The sequence below is a fragment of the Anomaloglossus baeobatrachus genome, chromosome 9, assembly GCF_048569485.1.
Source record: "Anomaloglossus baeobatrachus isolate aAnoBae1 chromosome 9, aAnoBae1.hap1, whole genome shotgun sequence".
Lineage (NCBI taxonomy): Eukaryota > Metazoa > Chordata > Amphibia > Anura > Aromobatidae > Anomaloglossus > Anomaloglossus baeobatrachus.
The window spans coordinates 81,395,923-81,417,664 of NC_134361.1; the positions used below are offsets into that span (position 1 = coordinate 81,395,923).

Below are 21,742 nucleotides of genomic sequence, written 5' to 3' on the forward strand. Positions count from 1 at the left end.
GGTCACGTCCAGCAGAGGCCCCGGCTGTGCAAGTTGCACAGGGGCCGAGCACTGCACACAATGGGGGTCAGTGGAACCTGCCGGTAGAGCAGCCCCACATGCGGTACAGGCAGCATATAATGTCTGTGCCTTGGCACCCTTGCGTTTTGCGGACGACATGCTGTTGCCTCCTTGTAATCTAGGAGGGTATATAGCCGAGAATCACCAGCGACCGTACAGTACAAAGTATTTGCAAACACAAAATACTCAGTATACAAACGGCACAAGTGGGGGTGAGCCCTTGAGGGCTGCTTACCGCCCGCTGAACAGCGGGTATGAGGCCGTAGAATCCCGTGTCTGGGTCTCCCCGTCTCCCCTCTGCAGCTCAGCGTGCAGGCAGGAATGGCTGCCGGCGTTCTGTGAAGAGGGGCGGACCGTGGGCGTGCCACAAACAAAGTGCGGGAAACTGCGTCCTACTGTGCCTGGTGTGAGGGCTGGAGTATGTAAAAAAGACTCCAGCCCTCAGCGCTGATGCTCTGTACAGCGTCCCGCCCTCCTCCTGACTGGCAGGTGCGGAGGCGGGAACGAACGAACTAGGCCGCAAAAGCCGGGGACTGTAGTAATAAGCGCGGCCGTGATATATGCACGGTCAGCGCGGAAGTCCCCGGCGCACCACAAGTCCCAGCCGCGTCGCAGTCCCAGCGGCCGGCGCGACCGTTCTCCCTGAGTCTACCCACTCAGCTAAGCTGAAGTGAGGAAATGGCAGAAGCGCAGCAGCGCTGTTGTCCCCGGCGCACTAACACACCCAGCAATGCTGCGGTGTGCGCGCGTATGCACGGGGACACAGAGTACCTTGACGGAGCAGGGCCATGTCCCTGACGATACTCCGCTCCATATCCAGCGGCTTCTCCAGGGGCTGCGGATGGAGCACGGTCTCAGTGCCTGGAGACCGGTAAAATCCCACTTCGCCCAGAGCCCTAATGGGGATGGGGAAGGAATCAGCATGTGGGCTCCAGCCTCCGTACCCGCAATGGGTACCTCAACCTTAACAAGCACCACCGACAGAAAGTGGGGTGAGAAGGGAGCATGCTGGGGGCCCTGTATGGGCCCTCTTTTCTTCCATCCGACATAGTCAGCAGCTGCTGCTGACTAAATAGTGGAGCTATGCGTGCGTGTCTGACCTCCTTCGCACAAAGCAAAAACTGAGGGACCCGTGCTCCCACGGGGGGGTGTATAGCCAGAAGGGGAGGGGCCTTACACTTTTAAGTGTAGTACTTTGTGCGGCCTCCGGAGGCAGTAGCTATACACCCAATTGTCTGGGTCTCCCAATTAGGAGCGAAAAAGAAAAAACAGTAACTGTGGGACAAGTATCAGACCGTACTGCAGCTCCTAGGAAAGTGGGTGGCAAGAGCGCTGCTCTGCAGGAAAAACATGGAAACTAAAGCCGGGCTCCATCAGCATTGTCACTTCAATGTCTGGGTTGATGGAAGTCCCAGAGATTGGCCGGCAGGGATCATAAAGAGAAGGCAGATCCTAACAATATGCTGTATCCAAGCAATATGAATTCATATTATACTTTGGAAATAGCTCTTTAATAGTGTTAACTCCTTAATATAAACTGGTGAAATTGCAGTGTGTGTGTGTGTGTGTGTGTGTGTGTGAATATTATACAGATGAGCAATGTGTGGGGGGATATTATACAGATGAGCAGTGTGTGGGGGGGGATATTATACAGATGAGCAGTGTGTGGGGGGGATATTATACAGATGAGCAGTGTGTGGGGGGGATATTATACAGATGAGCAGTGTCTGGGGGGGATATTATACAGATGAGCAGTGTGTGAGGGGATATTATACAGATGAGCAGTGTGTGAGGGGATATTATATAGATGATCAGTGTGTGTGTGTGTGTGTGTGTGTGTGATTATACAGATGAGCAATGTGTGGGGGGATATTACACAGATGAGCAGTGTGTGGGGGGGGGATATTATACAGATGAGCAGTGTGTGGGGGGGATATTATACAGATGAGCAGTGTGTGGGGGGGATATTATACAGATGAGCAGTGTGTGGGGGGGATATTATACAGATGAGCAGTGTGTGGGGGGGATATTATACAGATGAGCAGTGTGTGGGGGGGATATTATACAGATGAGCAGTGTGTGGGGGGGATATTATACAGATGAGCAGTGTGTGAGGGGATATTATACAGATGAGCAGTGTGTGAGGGGATATTATATAGATGAGCAGTGTGTGTGTGTGTGTGTGTGTGTGTGTGTGTGTGTGTGTGTGTGTGTGTGTGTTATACAGATGAGCAGTGTGTGTGGGGGATATTATACAGATGAGCAGTGTGTGAGGGGATATTATACAGATGAGCAGTGTGTGAGGGGATATTCTATAGATGTGTGTGTGTGTGTGTGTGTGTGTGTGTTATACAGATGAGCAGTGTGTGGGGGGATATACAGAGGAGCTGTGTGTGTGTGTGGTATTATACAGATGAGCAATGTGTGGGGGTGATATGATTATGTGAAAACAAGAAACTTTTTAATTCACTTATTGACAATCTTAGCAATTGTCAATAATGTATAATTAAGATGAAATCTAATCTGCTTGGTGCCTAGGTTACTGGTCACCGCTGCATCCATCGGTGGTGCCGGCTTTCTAGGCAAGGATGTTTTCAATTGCTAAATCCAACCAAATGCCGTGCCTCTGTGCTCGTCCTATGATGCAGAACCAAAGCTGACATATAGTAGGTAGAATCACAAAGAGCAAGGAGAAAGGAAGGGACTCAGCACCAATTCCAGGATAGCAAAAATATAAATCCAACGAAAAATATATAAAAGTGTAGAAACTTTATTCAATGATTAATTGAATCATTTGATGCTTATGATTAAGGACTTATCTATATTCCAACTGTCCGAAACGCGTCAAGCCATGATGTTTTCATGGAACCGATTATGTTTTTCTTGGATTTTTAAATCATTGAATAAAGTTTCTACACTTTTATATATTTTTCGTTGGATTTATATTTTTGCTATCCTGGAATTGGTGCTGAGTCCCGTCCTTTCTCCTTGCTATTGCCTCTACGGACCTGCCTGTCCGGTGGACATCCTGCATCCCACCTGAACTGAGCGGATATATATACGGGTGAGCTGAATAATTTTTTTTTTTCTTAGAATCACAAAGGAGTACAGACTGGGACAGAGGTGCAATGATTATCCTAGTCCAAACACAAACTGTTTAATCAAGGAGTGCACCGCACCCGCCAAGTAGGAAGGAGCAGGCTGGAGAGCAGTGTACTCTAAACTAAATCATAAGAAAACCCTTTAAAAAGGGAACCTGTCACAGTTTGTTTTGCACTATAAGCTGTGGCCACCACCAGTGAGCCCCTATATACAGTATTCTAACATGCTGTATATAAGAGCCCAGGCCGCTGTGTACAACATAAACACTTTATAATACTCACCTAAACCGGTCGCTGCAGTGGAGTTGGCTCAGATGGGCGTCTTCGTCCTCCGATGCCGCCTCTTTCGGCCATCTTGATCGCCGCCTCTGTCGTCCTTCAGAAGCCGTGGTGCATGACACGTCCGACGTCATACACACTCGCCGGCATTCAGGTCCTGAGCAGGCACACTTTGATCTGCCCTGAGCAGATCAAACTATTGTAGTGTGCATGTGCGGGACCGGCGAGTGTGTATGACGTAGATGCGTCATGCACACAGGCTTCAGAAGGAGGCCGAAGACGGCCGAAAGAGGAGGCGCCGACACAAGAGGACGAAGACGCCCATCTGAGCCACATCCACCGCAGCAACCGGTTTAGGTAAGTATTATAAAGTGTTTATTTTGTATACAGCGGCCTGGGCTCTTATATACAGCATGTTAGAATGCGGTACATAAGAACCTACTGGTGGTGGCCGCAGCTTATAGCGCAAAAAACTGGTGACAGGTTCCCTTTAAATTAGGTCTTCCAAAACATACCAAAAAAAAAAGTTACGGATGTACAGTGCAGACCAAAAGTTTGGACACACCTTCTCATCTCTAGAACAACTGTTAAGAGGAGACTTTGTGCAGCAGGCCTTCATGTTAAAAGAGCTGCTAGGAAACCACTGCTAAGGACAGGCAACAAGCAGAAGAGACTTGTTTGGGCTAAAGAACACAAGGAATGGGCATTAAACCAGTGGAAATCTGGGCTTTGGTCTGATAAGTCCACATTTGAGCTCTTTGGATCCAATTACCGTGTCTTTGTAGAAAAGGTGAACGGATGGACTCTACACCACCGTGAAGCATGGAGGAGAAGGTGTGATGGTGTAGGGGTGCTTTGCTGGTGACACTGTTGGGGATTTATTCAAAATTGAAGGCATACAGAACCAGCATGGCTACCACAGCATCTTGCAGCGGCGTGTTATTCCATCCGGTTTGCGTTTAGTTGGACCATCATTTATTTTTCAACAGGACAATATCCCCAAACACACCTCCAGGCTGTGTAAGGGCTATTTGACCAAGAAGGAGAGTGATGGGTGCTACGCCAGATGACCTGGCCTCCACAGTCACCAGACCTGAACTCAATCGAGATGGTTTGGGGTGAGCTGGACCGCAGAGTGAAGGCAAAAGGGCCAACAAGTGCTAAGCATCTCTGGGAACTCCTTCAAGACTGTTGGAAAACAATTTCCAGTGACTACCTCTTGAAGCTCATCAAGAGAATGCCAAGAGTGTGCAAAGCAGTAATCAAAGCAAAAGGCGGCTACTTTGAAGAACCTAGAATATAAGACATATTTTCAGTTGTTTCACACTTGTTTGTTAAGTATTTCATTCCACATGTGTTAATCATAGTTTTGATGCCTTCAATGTGAATCTACAATTTTCAGAGTCCTGAAAAGAAAGAACTCTTTGAATGAAAAGGTGTGTCCAAACTTTTGGTCTGTACTGTATATGAATCTGATCAAAAGAGGTCAAGTGACCTGGATTTTGTACACAGAAGAGCGCACACAAGCTCCTCTTACCGGCAAAATAAGCGATTGCCAGATGTATCGTGTTGAGTTTTGTTATTATAATGAAGTCTCCTATATGAAAAGATGTTTAACCCCTTTACGACCGCCGATACGCCTTTTAACGGCGGCAAATTAGGGTACTTTTTCCGATCCGCCGCTTTTTAACGGCGGTCGGAAAAAAGGGTCTAGCGCCCCCCAGAGTCAGAAAATTTCCGGGGTCTCAGCTGCCGGGGGTAGCTGAGACCCTGGAGATCATGATTCTGGCCGTTTTTTCCGGTCCCCGCTCACCTGATGACCGGTATACACCGTATACCGATGATCAGGTTACAGTAAATGACCGCGCCGGTAAGAAATCATTTATCTCCCATCTGGCATAAACAAACATGTCAGATGGGAGATAAATCCCCTCCCCCGGTCCTCTCCGGTCCCCCGGTGTCACTAAAGTGTCCCCCCACCCCCCCTTCCTCCCGAGAATCCAACATGGCGCTGCACATACCGGCGCGCACAGCAGCGCGCCGGCCGCTTTTCCCCCTTTCCTCTGGTTTCTGTCGCATGTGCTATGACACATACGACAGAAACCTGCTCCCCAGGCCCTGCCAAGTCACCCCCTATCCCCACCCCGGTGTTCCCCGGTGTCCCCCGTACCTACCAGCTCTGATCCCCCGCGGCCCCCTACTCCTTCACAGTGCACGCCGGTCACACTGCAGAGCGCGGCTGTCAGCTTCCTGTGTCTGTGACTCAGACGCTGGCTGCTGCTGCACAGAGTCTGCAGCTGTGACCCGGGGAGGGTGGGTGCAAATTCTTTGCACCCACTCTCCCCAAATGGAGGGTCTGCACTCCTAGAAAATGGGGGATACGTTCCCTGAACGTGCCCCCCATATTCTAGAAGGTCCAGAATCGCCGCGGGACTTTCCCAATGGATTACAGCAGGGACTTGATTTTTTTTTTTTTCAATAAATTGGCCAAAGAGGGAATGTTTTTGGGGAGTGTTTTTTCAAATAAATTTTTTTTTTGTTGTCAATTTTTTTTTATTATTACTGTCAATTAGTTATGTCTGGTATCAAATAGACGCTGTGACATAACTAATTGCTGGGCTTGATGCCAGGTGACATTACACATCTGGTATCAACCCCATTTATTACCCCGTTAGCCACCGCACCAGGGCGCGGGATGAGTTGGGGCGAAGCGCCAGGATTGGCGCATGATGGATGCGCCACTTCTGGGGCGGCTGCGGCCTGCTATTTTTAGGCTGGGAAGAGTCCAATAACCATGGCTCTTCCCACCCTGAGAATACCAGACCACAGCTGTCAGCTTCACCTTGACTGGTGATCTAATTTGGGGGGACCCTACGTTTTTTTTTAATTATTTATTTATAAATAATTAAAAAAAAAAAAAACAGCTTGGGGAGCCCTCCAAATTGATCACCAGCCAAGGTGAAGCTGTCAGCTGTGGTTTGCAGGCTACAGGCTACAGCTGTCTGCTTTACCCTAGCTGGCTATCAAAAATAGGGGGGACCCCACGTCATTTATTTTAATTATTTTTTTTTCTTTTTGGGCTAAATACAAGGCTAGGCACCCTTTAGTGCCACATGAAAGGCACTAAAGGGCGCCAGCTTAGAATATGCAGGGGGGTGGGACGTTATATATGTTTGACATCTATCCATTCATCCACTGTAGCATTTTAGGCTATGTGCCCACAATCAGGGTTTGCAGCGTTTTGGGCGCAGAGTGTTTTCCCTGCGTCCATAACGCTGCGTTGTGCAGTAGAAGCACAGTGGAAGGATTTTTAGAAATCCCATGCCCGTTGTGCTTCTTTTCTCCTTTTCTGTGGCGCAGCTTCCCGAGCCTCAGCATGTCAATTTATGCTGCGGAGATGAGTGTTTTCTGCAGGTAGAATAGAGCTAAAGTCCACAGCAGCCTGAACCCAAATCGTGGGCATGGGCAGCTGCGTTCTCACGTGGACAACACTCGCATCTCTGCAGGAAGGCTGACACTGTGTACTGGACGCCGTGTCGCTGGATCATGGCCACATAGCCTAAAAGTGAGAAATTTGTTGCTACAGCAACATTTTTGTGAAGTACCTGTGGATTCAAAATGCTTACTATACTCCTGAATAAAATCCTTGAGGGGTCCAGTTTCCAAAATGGAGTCACTTGTGGGGGGTTTCTAATGTATAGGTACCCAAGAGGCCCTGCTAATGTGACATGGTGCGCGCAATTTATTTAAACTTTTCCAAAATTCAAATGGTGCTCCTTCCATTCCAAGCCCTCCCATATATCCAAACAGAGGTTTTTGGCCACATATGGGGTATCCCTGCGCGCACAAGAAATTGGATAACAACCTGTGGGGTCCACGTTTTGTTGTTGCCTCTTGAAAAAGTGAGAAATGTGATGCTAAAGAAACATTTTTGTGAAAAAAATGAAAATTTTCAATATGGCAACCTAAGCTTATCAAATTCTGTGAAGTATTCGTGGATTCAAAATGCTCAATATACACCTAGATAAAAGCCTTGAGGTTTCTTGATTCCAGAATGGGGTCACTTGTGGGGGCCCTGCACTGTTTAGGCACTTTAGGGGCTTTCCAAATGCGACATAGCGTCCACTAATTATTCCAGCCAAATGTTCAGTCAAATTGCACTCCTTCCCTTCCAAGACCTGCCGTGTGCCCAAACAGTTGATTTCCACCACATATAAGATATCACCAAACTCAGGAGAAATTGCAGAATACATTTCATGGTGATTTTTTTCCTGTTACCCTTGTGAAAAAAAAAGCTACCTGGTTGAAGTAACAATTTTGTGGTAAAATTTTATTTTTTTTATTTTCATGGCTCAACGTTATAAACTTCTGTGAAGCACCTGGGGGTTCAGGGTACTCACCAAACATCTAGATAAATTCCTTGAGAGGCCTAGTTTCAAATATGGGGTCACTTGTGGTGGTTTTTTGCTGTTTACGTACCTTAGGGGTCCTCCAAATGCAACATGGTGCCCGCAATCTTTTTCAGCCAAATTTCCTTTCCAAAATTCAAATATTGCTCCTTTCATTCCGAGCTCTCCCATGTACCCAAACAAAGGTTTCTGACCACATGTAGGGTATTGGCGCGCTCATAAGAAAGTGGGTAACAAAGTGTGAGGTCCAATTTTTGGTGTTACCTCTTGAAAAAGTAAGAAAATTAGTGCTAAAGTAACATTTTTAGGTAAAATGTTAATTTGTATTTTTTTTCATTCCACATTACTTTAGTTCCTGTGAAGCACCTGAAGGGTTAATAAACTTCTTGAATGTGGTTTTGAGTACCTTGAGGGGTGCAGGTTTTAGAATGGTGTCACTTTTGGGTATTTTCTGTCACCAAGGCCTCTCAAAGTCACTTCAAATGTGATGTGGTCCCTAAAAAAATGGTTTTGTATATTTTGTTGAAAAAATGGGAAATTGCTGATGAACTTTGAACCCTTCTAACTTCCTAACCCCAAAAAATTTTGTTTCAAAAATTGCGCTGATCTAAAGTAGACAAGTGGGAAATGTTATTTATTAACTATTTTGTGTGACATAACTCTCCGGTTTATGGGCATAAAAATTAAAAGTTTGAAACTTGCAAAATTTTTAATTTTTTTGTCAAATTTCAGATTTTTTCACAAATAAAATAAAAAAATATCATCCTAAATTTACCTCTAACATGAAGCCCAATATGTCACGAAAAAACAATCTCAGAATCACCGAGATCCATTGAAGCGTTCCAGAGTTATAACCTTATAAAGTGACACTGGTCAAAATTGCAAAAAATGGCCTGGGCATTAAGTACAAAACTGGCTTCGTCCTTAAGGGGTTAATAAAGCTGCACCCCAAATGTTAGGATCACTGTTTACACTCAGGGAAGATACCAGACCGCCACATTTCTCTAGATGTCCGGTAGTGTTACTAACTGTTCAGTACAAGGGTTTGGAAACATTATTCCAACATACCATGAGCACTTTACAACTCCGGCTGACAAATCATTTGTGCAAAATTCTGCAAACACTCACATAAGTAATAGGACCTATTCCTACGGTTAGGAGATTTTACAAAAAAATAAAGTCTCCTCCTTTTTATTTCTTCCTATGTCGGTGGGACCAACCACAGCCAAACAAATTCCCTATAATCTGCGCCAGAAAGTTCGCTAAATCGCAGCTCATAGCCGGGTTACTTTTCTAATCCTGCAGTTTATGGAGGGTAAAGATCAAAGGAAAGGAGCCACAGGGGAGAAAGTACAGAAGAAACATCACACAAGTTGGATTCAGAAAGTGAGGAAAGTTTTAGCCCCTTCCTCTCAGAAAGGTGAGGAACAGATCTGACATTTTATTTCTTTAAGGGAACCTGTCCGGTGCAATATGCAGCCAGAGCCACGAGCAGTTGTGTACATATTGCTATTCCCTGCCTAACCGTCCCTGTATCTAGTAGCCTAGATAAAGAGATCTTTAAAAAAAAGTTTTTAAAGATCGTATATTATATGCTAATGAGGTCAGCGACTAGTCGCAATTGCGTTGGCTAGTCGGCCAATATAGCATGTTAACACGCTCCTGTGGGCGTACCAACGTGCTAATAAATGCGCAGTGACGCCGCACATACCGCAGTCTTGATGACGGCCACCGGAGAATGGATGCGCACTGCGCATGATCTGGAGTCCCCAGCACTTCCGGTCATGCGCACTGTACCTCACTGAAGCCGGGAAGCTTACACCCAGCATCAGTTTAGTGTGCATGATTGGAAGTCTAAGGGACTCTGGATCACACGCAGTGCACATCCATCCTCCGCCGGCTGCCATGAAGAGTGAGGTATGCGTGACGTCACTGCGTATTCATTACCATGTTAGTACACCCACAGGAACGTGCTAGCATGCTATGTGGGCTGGATAGCCAAGGGAACTCACACCCTTGCGACTAGTCCCTGGCCTCATTAGCATATAAGAAACGATCTTTAGAAATACTTTTTCTAAAGCTCTCTATCTATACTAGTGTATACAGGGACTGTTAGGCAGGAATTGCAATGTGCACCCAGAACTGCTCGTGGTCCTGGGTGCATATTGCACCTGACAGGTTCCCTTTAAGTGCAGTCAAGGAGCCACAAAAGAACAGGCGTTCTGGATCGTGGAGTTACTGATCATACACTATAGCACTGAAACAGAGAAGACTTTACCCTGGAGGGCTGCATGTGGGGACACCAGGGGCGGCCTAACTGTCAGCAGAGTTCTCATAGAGAACACTGTATCCAAGCTTTGTAGGGCTTTTTATCTCCCATCAACCTGAGCTGACAGATATTGCACAGATATTAAACTCTTTATTTGCTGTTCTCCCTGCACTTAATTATTTGAGTTGTGTTCTGGCTGTTCGGTGTTTAACCCCTTCAGCCCCCGGGCATTTTGTGTTTTTCAGTTTTGTTTTTTGCTCTTCTTCCGAGAGCCGTAACTTTTATTTTTCTGTCAATCTTGCCATTTGAGGGCTTGTTTTTTGCGGGACGAGTTGTACTTTTAAATGAAACCATAAGTTTTACCATATAGTATACTAGAAAATGTCAAAAAAATTCCAAGTGCGGGAAAAATTGCAAAAAAAAAAGTGTGATCGTACAATAGTTTTTGGGATATTTTATTCACCGTGTTCACTATATGGTAAAACTGAGGTATCTATGTGATGCCTGAGGTCAGTGCGAGTTTGTAGACACCAAACATGTATAGGTTTACTTGTATTTAAAGGGGTTAAAAAAAAAAAATTCACAAGCTTGTCCAAAAAAAGTGGCGCACGTTTTGCGCCATTTTCCAAAACCCATAGCATTCTCATTTTTCTGGATCTATGGCTCAGTGACGGCTTATTTTTTCTGTGTCGACCTGTCGTTTTTAACTGTACCATTTTTGCGCAGATGCTTCGTTTTGATCGTCTTTTATTGCATTTTGCGCAAAATTTGTGGCGACCAAAAAACGTAATTTTGACGTTTGGAATTTTTTTGCCGCTACGCCGTTTACTGATCAGATTAATTGATTTTATATTTTGATAGATCGGGCATTTCTGAACGCGGCGATACCAAATGTGTATATTTTTTTAACTCTTTAATTTTCAATGGGGTGAAAGGGGGGGTGATTTGAACTTTTAGGTTTTTTTAAAACTTTTTTTTACTTTTTTTTTTTATTTTACTAGTCCCCCTAGGGGGCTATAGCGATCAGCAATCCGATCGCTCTGCACTATCTCCAGATCACAGCTACAGAGCTAAGATCTGCAGATATGCTGCTTTACTTTCAATGTCGGCTGTATTCCGGCATTGAGAGGAACTGACTCATGTTAGCTACAGCCGTCATCATATGACCCTGTGCTACCATGGCAACCACCGAAAGTCACGTGATCATGTCACGTGACTTCCGATAGGGGCGGGATAAGTCACTGTCATGACGGCGCGCATATACATCTCGCTGCCAGATTTTGGCAGCAAGATGTAAGGGGTTAATGGCCGTGGGTGGAAGCGATTCCACCCACAACTAGCAGGCACAAATGTCAGCTGTTGAAAACAGCCTATATGTGCGCGGATCGCCACGACCTGCCCAAGGCAGGGGGCGGCGATTAACTGCACACGATCCATGACGTACCCAGTACGTCATGGGTCGTTAAGGTGTTAATGGAGGCAGTGTTTGTGTGTCCTGGACAGCCATCCAGAGCACAGGACACACAACTGTTCTACTGCCGAGCTCTTCAAAGCTAAAGCGCTTTCTCCTCGCCGCGCTCCCTGCACAGCTCCGCACAATCAGCGCTCAGCAGCTCGTCTATTCCTTCTACAGTGTCCAATGAGATGGAACTGGCACTGCTGGGAGGACATAGGTGAGAGCCCGCGCTTGCACAGGGAATACAGGGGAATCGTGACATTGTGCACATCACGCACACTCACAATTAGCAGTCTGCAATCGCAAATCACAAACTTATTCTTAGACCCATTAAAGACCTGTTCTGAAAATACTATAAAGCACTATGCGGTGTTGCTGAACTGACAGCATCCAGTGGGAATGATTATTGGCATCAGAAATAATTCACACTCTTAGGAATATTTTGCACTGAACGTGCATTTAGCAACTGCTGCCCTCCTGCTGAAATATACGAAAAAGCCCAATATAGAGAGTCAGAGAGGGCTCATTCACTGGTACAGGCATGGAGGCGTCACCTGCTCGTCGTTTGTCATAGCGCTCCAGGGGAGCTCGTCCAGATTCCGGTGCTTGTTCTTCTTCTTGGAGGGAAGGCAAGGCGAGCTGGGGATGCTGGGGATAATATCCGACTGCACATCGCTGCCGCTTGCAATGTCGCTTCCTGGCAGCTACAGAGGAATAAAGCACAAGTGTTAGGTGTCTCGTTAAATATATGAACTCAACAAAATCTTTAAAAAGGTACTTATGCCATAAAATATTGTGTTATAAGGGCTGGTATGTGCTGCTGATCGGTAAGGGTCGGAGCCCTGAGACCCAGCCCCTTCCAACCTCTCAACTGACCTCCGAAAAGTGCAGAGAAGAGTACAAAGTCAATAGGAAGCATAGTCAACAAAACCTACTCTACTGAATCCTGCTATGTGCGCCCTTGGACAGGAGCTGTGCTCTGTTCGGAGGTCTACTTTGTGATTGGGGGAGGGAGTCTCATCTCAGGATGGGGGGAAAGGGTCTAAGGACAAACACCCACCACTAATCTGTTTGTAATAAGGGCAATAAAATGTGAAAACATTAGAAAGGGTTTTTGACTCATTAGGTAAAAGCCCAATTTCTGTCGTGGACAGGCAAATCCTAAACTAGTTGTATTCCTTCCCATTGTATAATTGTTGGCACAAGTGAAAACATGAGAACCTTTATTAAAGGAAATCTGTCACCAGGTTTTTTGCCACCTAATCTGAGTGCAGTATGATGAAGGAAAAGAGACCCTAATTCCAGTGATGTGTCACTTACTGGGCTGTCCAGTGTAGCCTTTATAAAATCACTGTTTAATTAGCAGTAGATTATTATCACAGGACTACTTGGGGTGCTGACAGGTAGTCCAGCATATTCATGAGCTCTGTATAACTGCTAGATCTGCAGCAGAGAAAACGTTTTATCAAAATAACAGCAAACAGCTCAGTAAGTGACATCACTGGAATCAGGGTCTCTGTCTCTATATAATGATGCTCTCAGATGGGGGAGCAAACACCCTCGCGGGCAGGGTCCTCTCTCCTCCTGTACCAGGCTGTGTCTTGTAATGTTCATGATTGTTGTACTGGTTTATGTATACCCTTTTCAGTTGTAAAGCGCCATGGAATAAATGGCGCTAATAATAATAACATAATATACAAGGAAAACACTAATTGTCATTCTTTCACCGCAGCTTTCTCAGCGAAGCATAGAGGTCATGTTGTATAATGAAAATAATATGTAACTTTCTAATCAAATCTTTCTGTATCAGGTTACTCAGTTATTCAATAGGAAACGTTACAGTTAATTTCCAGGGGATGAAAAGAGGTCACGGGTCTCTGCACATAACACGTAAGAGCTTTTATAACTTTACTGGACGTGATATTTCAGGTGTAAGAAGATTATGCAGAAAACTTCACAAAGTGTCACAAAATCTGCATAGATTAAAGGAATTGTCCAGGCCTGAGACCCAAGTCTACAGTCTCTGTGATATCAGACTGCTGAATCCTGATGCACGCACATGATTTTCTGCTCTTCCAATGTGAGCGGTTGATAATGTGACTGTATGAAAGCAATTTGCCTACTTGTGGCCCACATGCAGACTAGACTTGTTCTGTACGGTCACAAGTCTAGAGGCTGCGCTACTTGGTTGTACAGTTATTGCATTCCTGGGCCGGGCTGACACTTTAGTTGGGAATATCTTCTCCAATGGTAGTGAACAGAGAGAAGCCAGATGAGCCTATTTGGAACGGGACTATCATATGCGGTTACACGACCGTCCGTTCGCACCGGAAACCCCAGGAAATTGTGTAGCACCGCACACTGGCACAATTTAGTACTTTGAAGTCAACTAGATTGACTGCTGACTTTTGTCCCAAGCACAGATATATTTTTAATTTGACTACGTGTGAATAGGACTTGGAAACATCATTCAAATTATTTTGGATATGAATCCCCATTGTATATAAAGAACAAATGTAGTACATGTGAACATGTCCAGCGATCAGCACAAGACCTGGATAGCTTTCCTCTCAGAAATAACTACTGTATTTTCTGGCATATAAGACGACCCCCAACTTTTCTAGTTAAAATATAGCGTTTGGGATATATCATGTATACTCGAGTGTAAGCCAACCTGAGTAATGTCCCCATTGTTTAGTAAAATCCCCTGCTGTAATGTCCCGTGCAGTAATGAACCCATTGTTTAATAATGCCCTCCTGCTGTAATGTCCCCATTGTATAGTAATGTGCCCTGCAGTAATGTTTCCATTGTTTAATAATGCCCTCCTGCCTCTTCCGTTCTGTCTTCTATGTGCCGTTGTTTACACACAATAAAAGATATTCTCACCTCTCCTCCATGCCCGCGGTGCCTCCAGCTGTTTCTTGCAGTCCGCAGGCACAGACCCCTCCGTGATAGAGTGAATGGAGCGGCCGCTGCAGGATGTCGCCATGGCTTTACTTTACGGCACCACAAAGCATTCAACCGCAGTAAAGCATGTCCAATACACAGTGCCGACGCTACTGTCAGCGCTTTACTGTAGTTGAATGCTTTGTGGCGCCGTAAAGCATTCAACTGTAGTAAAACCATGCCGACATCCTGCAGCGGCCGCTCCGTTCACGCCATCATGGCGGTGTTTGTGTGCCTGCGGAATGCAAGAAGCAGCTGGAGGCAGCGCGGGCACGGAGGAGAGGTGAGAATATCTTTCTGTGTGTAAAGTGATGACACCCGGCGTATAAGACGACCCTCGACTTTTGAAAAGATTTTCATGGTTTACAAAAGTTGTCTTACATGCCAGAACATATGGTAAAGATTCCTAGAGAATTACAGCTCAAAGAAAGGATTAAAAAAAAAAAAAAAAAAGTGTCAGAAAACAATAAAATTGTACAACTGGACAGATTTAGGAAACAGTCAGGTTTTTGATTTAGACCGTTTCATAAACCAAATAATTTTAGAAAGTCCCAGAACTTTTCAACATGCTAAAATAGTGCTACATACAACTGAAACCAAACATACGCATCCGTGATCCTAGAAGACCACATGCAACACAGAGTGTGTTATCCATTCACATCACAGCCCCCTTCATTGGAATCTATGAGATTAATCCATGAATTGGGAAGAAAAAAAAAGGCTGTGGCAAAGCAGTCAGAGAAAAAAATGGTCATATGATGAGGCCTTAGGCTGGACTTGCATAGCATTTGGCCCTATGTTCAGTGGCTCCATCGAGGCTTGTGTCCGAACTCCTGCAAAACCGGAATTAAAGAGCATGTGGCAACGGGACCATTGACTACAATGAGGGAGGTGGAGTCTTGATTGCCTCAATCTGCATCAGTATAGTCACTGGTCCCGTCAGCACATACACCTAATATGCAGGGGTTCTAATGTAGACCCAATGGAGCCACTGAACATAAGGTCACAGGGTTTGTCCCGATCTTCGAACTTATGATACTAGATCAATCTACATCTCGTTCCAGAACAATTATATATGCAGCTTTCAAAGTACAGAGTCCTTTATTATTAATTCTAAACTCTCCTGATGAGCGGAGGCGCTGTACTTCCAAAGCTGCAAATTTGTTTCTAGTTAGCCAAAAAAAGACATACAAAGTATTTACATTGTGTTTTCTGGGTAGCACAATGTAATAAATATTTTTTACTTAACATCGTATACTCTAATACTCCGTACATTAAAAGTTTCTGGGATTTTTGTTGTTTTTTTTAACACTAACAACTGGAAATGTGTCAATATTAGTAATGGGCGGAGCCGGACTGTAAAAGTCCACGTCCACGCGGCTTCAAACATGCCCAGGTGTTTGATCCGGAACTCCAGAAATAAAAAAAAAAAACAAAAAAGAAAATTAGAATGAAGCGAGCGCTTTATACTTACCAAGGCTCCATCGCGGCTGTACACCGCTCCTGTGGCCTCCGCTCATCATTGCTCAAACTTATGCACTGCATTCCCTGCCCGACCTCTGTGATTGGGGGCACGTCTGACTGAAACCAGACTGTGTGACATCATCTGACTGCAACTAATCATAGGCTCTGTCTGAATCATGAAGCAGGGAGCTCAGGCTGAGCAGAAGAGGAAACATTGCGTGGGGAAGCTCATCCTGTGCCACCTGCTTCATGAAGCAGGCCACTCAGGCTGAGCAGAGGACGGCACATGGTGGGTTTAACTCATCCTGAGCCACCCGCTTCATGAAGCAGGTTACTCAGGCTGAGCAGAGGAGGACACGTCACGGGTGCAGAGATCTGCTCATCCCCCCCCATCTAGGGGTCTTACCTCCAGACCCCCGCCCCCCGCTTTTATTATAAACTCCATGCGCACGTTTACTTAGAAGAATAATTTTTATTTTAAACTGGGCTGCATTTTGAACACGCCCCCATCACGTGACATAATACCTGGAAGGAGCCCGTACATTCTGGCATCTACCTTTACTTTTAGTGCACGATCTAGACGCACGCAGCTCCGGAAGTGAATGTATGACCTGGAAGCAGCGGTCCGCCATGACACGCAGCTTCGGTCAGTACACCGTGGGTGCTCCTATCCCCCTAGCCCTTCCACCAACATTTTTAATCCCCGGATTCTGGTTCCCATAGACTTATATGGGTACCAGATTCCGAAACGGAAACAGATTTTTAAAAAATTGAGCAGAGACCCGCCGATCCTGGGTTTTTGCGAGTCCGCCCAGCTAAAGTCAATAATATGAAAAGAGAAATTTAAAAAAAAAAAAAAAAAACACAAAAAAGACTGGCCATAACAGTCAACAGGGCTACTGAGGCCAGAGAGTGATGGATGACTGCAAGATTGACAGGAGACTGAATTGGTAAGTGTTGCTTACTGTTAATTTACCACATCTCCAGCTATTTACCCATGGTTCCTTTTAATCCCAGACAACAATTTGTGTCCTGAAAATGTGCTTCTATAGGATGGCTATTGGCATTGCTATTCCCACAGCATTAAAAGCAAATTAAATGTCCTATATTGAGGAGCCCAAATTACCTGCCACTCAAACTCGCTGTCAGACCAGTCCCAATACGTGCTGATGGATGAGGAGACATCGCTGCACACGCTTCCCTCTGGAAACAGGTCGAAGGACGTGAAGTCCTGGTCATCCAGGAGGGAATAGCAGTCGTCCTGATCTCCGACAGAGACCGAAGAAAACAATTCCTCGCTGCACTCGGAGCTCGCCACACTGGTGCCACAGGATGTCAGATTCCACCTACAAGTGGTCACAAACATTAATCATTTCATATATTTTAGCTTATTCCCCAGATCCAGGCCAACCCCACTGACGTCTATGTGCACTAAAGTAGCATCAGCCCTCTAAGCAGTAGTCTGGAGCAATCACAAGTTCCTTATGTCACATGGGGCACCAGGGGTCAGTGTATCCAAAACCGCTTATAAAGTACATGACAAAGGGAACATTTGTACAAAATTATATATATATATATATATATATATATATATATATATATATATATATATATATATATATATATATATTCTATCAATATATGCACACACACACGCACAAGGTGGCCATAAAATAACCTATGGTGTTTGGAGCCGTATGCAGACTGATCCAGTGGACGGAATTGGATGAAAATTGGTAGGTATGGTGTTCAAGGGAAAGCATCTTAAAGGGGAAGTGGAAAGCATCTTAAAGGGAACCAAACATCAGCATTTTCCTATATAAGGTGCAGCCAGTGCAGTGCTGGCACTATCAGGCACATTGTGTACATACCATTAGTGGGCAGCTCGGGTGTTTAGGCTGTGAAATTCAACTTTATAAAGTTTCAAAATTCATGCACTTTTTGATTGATGTGTGCACCTCGCTGCTAATGTCCGGGCGGGTTATGCACGTGTATCCCCGCCCCTTCCCCCCGCCGCCTGTTCCTCCCTCCCTCTGGCCTTATGTAAATTTCTAATCTTCAGTCACACGGCATCAAAGTTAGGGCCTGCACATAGCGCTCATCTCCAGCGCCGTGTTTCTGAAGCCCACAGTATTATGGTGCATGAGAGGGCAGCACATGTGCCCTCGCTTCTTCAGATCTGTTGTGACCGCGGGAGCGCGCGCGGTCACAACAGAACTGGAGAACAGCTGATCTTACTGATTAGCTTGCAGCAGACGATATCGTAGGAGATGCCTGCTGCAGCTAATCAGGGTAAAGGCCCCGTCACACTAAGCAACATCGCTAGCAACATCGCTGCTAACGAACAACTTTTGTGACGTTGCTAGCGATGTTGCTGTGTGGGACATCCAGCAACAACCTGGCCCCTGCTGTGAGGTCGTTGGTTGTTGCTGAATGTCCTGGGCCATTTTTTAGTTGTTGCTGTCCCGCTGTGAAGCACAGATCGCTGTGTGTGACAGCAACAACTAAATGTGCAGGCAGCAGGAGCCGGCTTCTGCGGAGGCTGGTAACCAATGTAAACATCGGGTAACCAAGAAGCCCTGTCCTTGGTTACCCGATATTTACCTTTGTTACCAGCCTCCGCCGCTCTCACTGCCTGTGCTGCCGGCTCCTGCTCTGTGCACATGTAGCTGCAGCACACATCGGGTTAATTAACCCGATGTGTGCTGTAACTAGGAGAGCAGGGAGCCAGCGCTAAGCAGTGTGCGCTGCTCCCTGCTCTGTGCACATTTAGCTGCAGCACACATCGGGTAATTAACCCGATGTGTGCTGTAACTAGGAGAGCAGGGAGCCAGCGCTCAGTGTGCGCTGCTCCCTGCTCTCTGCACGTGCGGTGGTAACTAAGGTAAATACCAAGCGCAGCATCTTCCACGCGGCGCTGGGGGCTGGTCACTGGTTGCTGGTGAGCTCACCAGCAACTCGTGTAGCCACGCTCCAGCGATCCCTGCCAGGTCAGGTTGCTGGTGGGATCGCTGGAGCGTTGCAGTGTGACATCTCACCAGCAACCTCCTAGCAACTTACCAGCGATCCCTATCGTTGTTGGGATCGCTGGTAAGTTGCTTAGTGTGACGGTACCTTAAGATCAGCTGTGCTCCAGTCCTGTTGTGACCGCACGCGCTCCTGCGGTCACAACAGATCTGAAGAAGCGAGGGCGCATGCGCCACCCTCTCATGCGCCGCCTCTCATGCACCATAATACTGTGGGCTCCAGAAACATGGCACCAAAGATGAGCGTTATGTGCAGGCGTTAACTGACGACGTGTAACTGAAGATTAGAAATTTACATACGGCCAGTGAGAGGAAGAAACAGGCGGCGGGGGGGGGGGGGGGCGGGGATACACGTGCATAACACGCCCGGACATTAGCAGCGAGGTGCACACGTCAATCAAAAAGTGCATGAATTTTCAAACTTTATAAAGTTGAATTTCACAGCCTACACACCCGAGCTGCCCACTAATGGTATGTACACACTGTGCCTGATAGTGCCAGCACTGCACTGGCTGCACCTTGTATAGGAAAATGCTGATGTTTGGTTCCCTTTAAAAAAAAAATTTTTATACCAAAACTCCCCACCAGGTGAAAAAGTGGCGCTGTACAGTGAGCGAGCGGCCAAAAAAATCGTATGCCGATAATTGGAGATGTAACAATTGTTCAACAGACCATCATAACTGTTCAATATGGCTGCCATCATGCATGGTGATCATGTTCATCCTATGCAGAACATGTTTGGTGGGATGCTACGCACTTCCAAAATAACGCGGTCTTTGAGGTCAACCATAGTGTCGTCATTTCCCCAATAAACACGCTCCTTCAAGTGTCCCTACAACCAGAAACCACAATGATTAAATTAGGGAAGGAGCAACTCAAAATCCTGTCATCGGGAAAATGTGCACACAAAGCGTTCCTCACACGATTTGCACGTGAGGAGGTCTTCATTATGCATGAAGGTGGTCGTCTGAAGACACTGCTGCTGTTGGAGTTGCGGAACGACAGCCGTTTCCAGCATTGCCTGGTATCTCGCTGCCGTCACGGAATATGTAGCAACTCCAGTTAATTCATTCCTTCGTAAAAGAACGTTTCGAGGATGAATGATTAGGTGAAGCCACACCACTTTGGTGAATGCAGCACAACCCCCCTCGACCGTGGATTTTCGGTAGTTTTGTGACAGTTTTGTGTGTTGACCGTTCCATTCAGGTAAAAATGCACTTCGTCGCACCCCAGAATATTCCATGGCCAATTGCCATCCATTCCCACTCTCGCCAGAAACATGAATGCAAATGTCATGCGGGTTTCATTGTCACGAGGAAGAAGTAGTTGATGGCTAATTTTGTACAGGTATGCCCACAAGACCTGAGAACTTTCCCCACTGCTGTACGGGAGCCCCAATTCTCTGGAAACACTGCGTGCACTGCTGTTCCCGGCAGGGCTGTTCATGCCCCGTGCACAACGGCAGTGGCAATGCCCTCCACAACCGCTCTGCTTACTGCTCGTCACCCACGCCCTGGCTGAACACTCCTTGAATAACATACATACCAATTTTCAGCCAATTCTGTCCACTGGGTCAGTCTGCGCATGGCTCCAAGCACCTTCAGTTATTTTATGGCCACCTTGTATATGTTCTGAAATTTTTTTTAGCCACTAATATATGGGAAAAACCTACCCGTTTGCTATCGCACTGATTGTACTGATATGAGCACATATTGCCCGGTCACGAGTCTCAAAACACAATGGCACAATTCTAAATTCACCACCCTGGATTCTATTCCCCATTTCTTCATTATATTAGATGATAAAATGATCCATGCAACTCAAATAACGACTTGCTCTGCAAAAAAAACCTTCCTTGTGACGGACAGCACTGGACCTGTTCTCTGCACAGCAAGCACAGACTGGGCAAACCAGCGCTGCCAATCAGTGATGGAGGTTCATCAGTGACGGAGGTGGGGCACAAAACCAGTGGTCTCTCAGCTCCAAGAATGCTGCACCCCTCCAGCAATCCCACCGCATGCCCCCTCCCCCCCTCCCACCGCACGCCCCCACTACGCCCGCTCAACCCCCCCCCGCTCCCACTACGCCCGCTCAACCCCCCCACGCACCCACTACGCCCGCTCAACCCCCCCACGCACCCACTACGCCCGCTCAACCCCCCCACGCACCCACTACGCCCGCTCAACCCCCCCCTGCACCCACTACGCCCGCTCAACCCCCCCCTGCACCCACTACGCCTGCTCAACCCCCCCCTGCACCCACTACGCCCGCTCAACCCCCCCCCTGCTCCCACTACGCCCACTCAACCCTCCTTGCTCCCACTACACCCGCTCAACTCTCAGGCTCCCACTACACCCCCTGTTCCCAGTACACACCTGTTGGAGTGGAATCGGTGCAGGGGGTCGGTGCGATGACAGGACGACAGCTGGCATCCGAAGTCGCTGACGTCCAGGCAGCCCTCCTCGCTGCTGCTGCCTCGCTGCGAGAGGAGAGGGAAGGGCTCGTCCGGGGCCAGGAACTTCTCGTACAGGCCTTCAGACATGATGCAGGAGAGCCTCCGGTCACCGCTGCCCCATGTCCCGGAGGACGGCGCCTCCTCCCCTGCAATAACCGAGCAGAGCGGTACAGAGCTCCGCCAGCTGCTGCCTCCGCTGTGCCCACGATTGTGGCCTTCCTCCTCTCCAGCAGGATGATCTCCGAAGTCTGGCGCCCCCTACCGAGCCGGAGAGCA

General features: G+C 46.8%; 1 protein-coding gene across 1 annotated transcript in view; it reads right to left on the minus strand.

Moving 5' to 3' along the window:
* The window catches only part of FAM199X (family with sequence similarity 199, X-linked), a 38,908-nt gene extending 17,166 nt beyond the window's left edge, over positions 1-21,742 (minus strand). Inside the window, exons 1-3 of the mRNA XM_075323821.1 lie at positions 21,387-21,742; positions 17,112-17,331; positions 12,129-12,278 (exon numbers count right to left, since the gene is read on the minus strand). Coding sequence (XP_075179936.1) covers positions 12,129-12,278; positions 17,112-17,331; positions 21,387-21,553 — 537 coding nt within the window. The 5' untranslated portion in view covers positions 21,554-21,742. The remainder of the gene's footprint in view (positions 1-12,128; positions 12,279-17,111; positions 17,332-21,386) is intronic.